Consider the following 5,885-nt stretch of genomic DNA (forward strand, 5'->3'; position numbering starts at 1 on the left):
AAAGTACAAAAAAGAACCCTTAAAAGGAGTACAAAAATGTCTTTCTAAAGGTTCAGTATCTACACACAGATTTCCTATATTTTTCCTCTCAAGATTTGAAAAATTGAAGATACAAAGTCAAAAATACTTGTCACATTTATTACCTTCTTAAATACAGACTGTTATCAACAGAGTATGTGTCATAAGCTGCAACATCAATTTCCTGTCCAGGTTTTAGCAACGTCCATTCACTATCAACTCTAACACTGTATGAATGAAAATGGTTGTCATATAACAGAGGAATGAGAATTTTTCCACAAAAGACCCACATTGTGTCAATATTAAATATGTACTTAATTTGCCAGAACAGAGGAATCTTCTCTGAATGCAGTACATCAATGACAAACACATCTCTTACACAGTATTTGACACTGTTCACAATTACTTCTGACACACGCTGGAAAGCTTTCTTAGGTCTTAGCACTATCAACTTCAGAAAAGCCACAATAGACTGTCAGTGCTTGTTGCAGTTCCAGTGGTAATGACAAAAATGGTGTAGTCACACTTTTTCCAAAAACATTTTCAAATTCACCAAGTAAACTTTTGTTAGAAAACTCCCAGCACTGTCTGAACTGATGTCTGTTGCTCAAAGTTGTAGCAATGTTCATAAAATTTCTACAATTGCGGGACAACATTTTGAAATACTGGTGCTTACTTTCAAATCTCATACACCATAACAAACGAGAGGGCCGAACATTTCAATCAGTCTTGCATAGTGGATTAAATAATGACACTCTGGTGTAACAGAAGAACAGCAGTCACTGAGTCCACAAGTTATATCAAAATTGGCATCATGGGAATGAATAAGTCCTATGTGCTGAATAAGCTTTATCAAACTAAAGGTTCTTCTGCCACATTTGGAGCACTGATATGGCTGAGGCATGGTGGTCAATACAGAAGATTTATTTGTCTGGTGACTGTGATTGGCAGAGGCCGGTCCTCACCCTCATCTATTTTCACAATGTACTTTTGGAGAAAAATCAGGGTGTTCTTCAGATGTTTTGGGTAAGCAAGGTTGAAGACAAAATACAAGCAGAAAGAAGAGATGATTCCTTCAAAAATACACGAGGTTCTGCACACTTCACTGCCATCCAACTTCACAATGTTTGGAGCGCTTCTGGAGAACACTGGTTTCCAGTCTTCATGAAGTAGCTGAACAGTTGGATAGGGGGTTTTAGGATGAACCTTTGAAGTCAAAAGAGAAGGTAGAGGAAAGCAATATCTTAGTCTCTTAACAAAAGATACATTTGTTTTCCTTTTATATAGACTAAATATTTTAATACACACACCTCTCCAAGTATGACAAAGAGATCCAGTTTCTCCTTGAAGACGTATGGCAGGAATAAAAGTGCAGCCCCTGTGTCAAGATCTGCAAAAAAAAAAACAAAACAAAAAACCCCACAATATCACCCATGCATTTTATCTGGCATTTCCAGTTACCTATAAAAATTATATAAAATGGAAGCCTTGAAGTTAAAAAAAAAAAAAAAGCAAATACCTGGTAGGTCATCAGTGAGAGCCTCCTCTCTTGCATCAAGGTAGAGCTGGTAGAGTGGGGTTTTCCTCGTGTAAGGTCAATCACCTTTGCTGCAACACATGAGAGCCCTTCACGAAATCGCTGGCTTACATTACCCGTTGTTGGTTGGATCCACCGAGTTCGTTGCACAGCTACAAGTAAAAAATTCATTTTCAGTACAAAATAACAGTGTATGAAAATGAAATAATCTAAAGTTGATATTAATTATGTATGGTGCTGCATAATTATTTTTTTATAGAATTTAACAACAATACTGTAAGAAGTTACATGAACATACAAAAAAAGGAAAGAGGGACAGATGAAGAAAGCAAGGTCAAGGGCAAATAAAATTTACTACTATAAACATGTTAAATGTGACAGCTATTTCCAAGTTCAATTCAGCTTTCTGACTTACACCAGTAGGCATCCCTAAGAGGGGTACTTCTTCAACACATCCTCCACAGGCATACCATCTGCAATTTCTTTTTGCCGTAAAGCAAACGTTTGCTGCATACGGTTATGAACCACCATGGTATCTGGTTGCATCTTCTGATATTGGCACTGTAAGACCTTTAAGTGGGCGTCTATGGATAATAAATCCTCTCCTTGGACGCATGGTCCCTTGAAAGAAAGCAAGAGTGAGAAGAGAAAGTCAAAAAAGATTAGAAACCCAACATAAGACTAAATATACAATTAGAGCTGACACGATCTGTGCATCACAAAGAACTTGTATCGGTTAAAGTTAACCGATACCATGAACCAATATTTAAAATATGGAAACTCTGAAATAATTTCACATAAAATCTTAATTGTTAACTTGAAATTTTAGTTTTGGAGTCATATTTAAAAAAAAAATTTTTTTATTTTTTTTAGTCTAGTTCACCCTCTTTTAGCGCCTTCCAATTAATAATTTTTTGTGAGGTAGAAGTATTAGCACTGGTACTTTGTATTAGCAAGTGCTCTAATCCAAGTATTGGTATTGTTTCGGTTTGAAAAAAGGGGTACAGTTGCATCCCTAATCCTTAGTTTTAGATGTAATAACAGATGCAAGAACATTTTATAGCTCAAGATGTCCCTCACACCAACCTGACAAACATTTCTCTGACTTGTTCGTTGACATTTATTAGGCTGCCCTCTCCTCGTAGAACCAAACTTCTCCTTACCACTGTCGACTAGTGGTGCCCGCTCTGATTTGAATTTACGTCTCAAAGACATATGCCATGTGTGCTTGTTGAACAGAAACATAAGTTACTGTAAAACAATCTACACAAAATACACCCAACAAAGAATCAGTAAACATACTTCATACAAACCTACTGAGAGGCTACAGATTGTCTTACTAACAAAACAAGATCGAAAAAAAGCTTCACTTTTACTTTGTAATCTTGAAGGAACCTTGTGCAAATTTTAAATTTAACTTACATAACCATTTCCCTCACGATCCTTGAGGAAAGGATACTTCATTACCAGCGTCTTCACAGCTTGCACATATTCAGAATTTGTGGGATACCTGTAATATCAGAAGAAACATAAGTGTTAGAGCAACTGCTGACAAACAAACTTTATCAAGTGTCAGTTATTGTTTCTTAGTAATGTAGCGTTTATTTTCAATATGACAGATTCAGCTTTTTCTAAAGCAACAAGCTAACATTACCCTGATTAACTTACATAGTATACTGTGCCACAGCTTCATATAGAACTCTGATTATTGTGTGTCTGTCCCTTGGATTTTTATGGCACGGTTCTTTGTTGTCCAGTTTTAGTTGCAGATTTTTGGGAAATCTTGGAATTTCAAAAGAGGCTGGCAGTCTCAAAGTATTTTCATTGCTGTGAAAACAGTTAAGTGTTTGATTTATTGCATGAATTGAAGTATAAAACACTACAGTAACAATACATATGGTAGAAACAATGATCATATTAACTAAATCCTAAAAGTGCATAACGGCCAACATGTATGCTTCAGACATACTAACTTCATTATAAATAAGAAAATACCTTATTGAAGTTGACGAAGTAGATGGTTGCCAGTCTTCTGGAGAGACAGTCTGTAGAGTCAGCGTCACTGAAGATTCCTTCATCCTTGACACAAATTGGTTGAATTTAACCTGCTTTTTGAAGGATCCTTGGAAAAGGTATGCAACCATAGTCTCAGTAAGACCGCAGTCAACTGTGTCACCATCAACCTCATTGTCTGCAAGATAAATGGTAGTACAAACTCTAAATTCCATGTAAGGATATTTATCACCACATTTTACATGGGTAAAACCGTATATCACACACATTAAAACCTTTTGTACAACTTCTTTCAGTTCAAAGAAATATTCATTAAAAAAAAAATCAGTAAATTAAATAAAATAAACCAAATTTTTAGAGTGAATCCTCTCGATATGCAAAGTTTTCATTTTTAAATTTAGATGTTTGTTTGGGACTACTGGACACAGGAGAGCAGAGTCTGAGCATGCTTTTGTGCCCTTTCAAGTTTGGAAGAAAAAAAAAAAAGACTAGAATGCTGTAATTTGTTAATATTCACTACTAAGGTGACTCCTTTCTCCAGATTTCCGACAGTTTCTGCCGTCTGTTCTTTCAGACCGATTACTTATAGCGATAACACCCGCAGGACTGTATTACAAGCTCAGATTACATGCTGAAAAAGTTCCCACATTGCTTAAAACGCGACTATCAAACCCCAGCTGCGACACCCTTGTTATATTTTAAACAAATGCGGCGTCAAGATATTTCCTTTAAACGTTATATTCTGCCGCCCATGTGTGTTGATGGCCTTGGAATGGATGTAAAACGTGATTTTATTAAACCATTAATACACTAACGGTAAACTGCATTCAGCTACAGACTGTGGCGAACCACATATATAAGTTCAAACTTATACAAATACTATGTGTACACATTTTTCATTTTTCAGAACTGTGTCCTCAACTTTACACATGAAACGTTTGTAAAAAGACATAATTTGAGCTAAGAGAGTGCCGAAACTAGCTAAATTGCTAATATACGTTAAGCTAGGCTAAACCAATAATTAGTAATTACGCTACATTTTCTTTAAATAAAACTTACCTCTGAAACGCTGAGCTTCAGCTTCGGTGACATCTAAGCCCCACTCTTGTATTTTTGTTAAGAGTTCCTCGGTTGAAAGTGAACAGAGCACACCAGGACTTGCAAGTTCGTAATCCATCTCCGTCCGTTGATAAAACAAAAATGGCACCTGCTGCATTTACAGAAAGTTCTAGAATCCACCAGCTATTCGTTGAGTTTCTTCTTCTACTTTTTGTTTGATGTTGTGAGGATGGGCTCAACTCGCACTCAGAGTTCAATTAGGGTGCTTTTTGCAATTCATCCAAATAGTTATACTTTAAAAAATCACTCTTAAAAAAAAATGTTTAAATGCATTTTACTTTTTTTTCTTTCAAATAAATTCATTGTTCTTAAAGCAGCTTAAAAAAAGGGGGGGTTCAGGGAATACAAAAACAACAACAGCAATGAAAATAATAAAAAATAAAATAAAAACACTAAAATATATGCTTAAATCAATACAGTTGCAAATAAATTACTGTCAAAAAGAATTTAAAAAAAAAACCTCTAATCAAAAAGAGCTTAATCAACCTGTACTTTATCTTTTGAAAGAATGGGTACAAATAAGTACTTTTCACAATTAAGGAACATGTATGTACCTTTCAGACGCTAAAAAAGGTACAGATAGTTACCCCGAGGTCCAATATTTGTCCTTAGACTGTCTTAATGTCATTTTTGTACCTTGGGGCACAGTAATGTACCCCTTCCGTACCCCTATTTCTGACTGTGTACTGTACTCTCACCAAAACTCCCAACAATCCAACATGACTGAATGATAACGATGCCTCTTATGTAGATAGCTTTGACTTGTTGGCACTAAATCAAACCAGTGAAACATGCTGTGGAGCACTGTTCAAAGCTTCAAGTGTCATTCGTCACATGACAGTGGTGTTATGTTACACTTCGGGACACCTGGCACAAGCTTTGAATGTTCGGTATCATTGGCCCATCTTTAGTTGCATTTGGGTCTGCTGAAATAATCAACAATCCACACAGCACATTATAAGAGCTGACCTTTGATCATCAGGAAGATTGTTTCTTAGCCTCTGGGCTCTAACTGGAAATACCTGGAAACACATCTCCGTCTAATTTAGAGGCCAGTAGAGGCACATCTTTGATCATGTTAGATCTTTAGATCCTGTATAATTGAAATAAAGTTTGTTTTTTTGTTTTTTTTACATGTATTAATGCTCAGATTAAATATATTCAGTGGGGTCAAACTTACTGTATCGTAAAAAAATGG

At 35.9% G+C, this 5,885-nt stretch overlaps 1 protein-coding gene and 1 long non-coding RNA gene across 2 annotated transcripts; both read right to left on the reverse strand.

The window, feature by feature from the left end:
* Window positions 1–731: 731 nt before the first annotated feature.
* Window positions 732–1,597, reverse strand: LOC120442169. The gene is made up of 3 exons (XR_005614536.1): window positions 1,538–1,597; window positions 1,329–1,408; window positions 732–1,224 (listed from the first exon to the last, which is right to left on the reverse strand). It is a non-coding gene; the product is annotated as an uncharacterized LOC120442169 (long non-coding RNA).
* Window positions 1,598–1,984: 387 nt separating this feature from the next.
* On the reverse strand, window positions 1,985–4,859 carry LOC120442230. The gene is made up of 6 exons (XM_039618180.1): window positions 4,628–4,859; window positions 3,551–3,746; window positions 3,224–3,382; window positions 2,978–3,065; window positions 2,642–2,782; window positions 1,985–2,176 (listed from the first exon to the last, which is right to left on the reverse strand). The coding sequence occupies exons 1-6, from the start codon at window positions 4,782–4,784 to the stop codon at window positions 1,985–1,987; spliced, it is 933 nt and encodes a 310-aa protein (XP_039474114.1). The 5' UTR covers window positions 4,785–4,859.
* Window positions 4,860–5,885: the final 1,026 nt, after the last annotated feature.

This window comes from Oreochromis aureus, linkage group 10, assembly GCF_013358895.1.
Source record: "Oreochromis aureus strain Israel breed Guangdong linkage group 10, ZZ_aureus, whole genome shotgun sequence".
NCBI classification, from domain to species: Eukaryota; Metazoa; Chordata; class Actinopteri; order Cichliformes; family Cichlidae; genus Oreochromis; species Oreochromis aureus.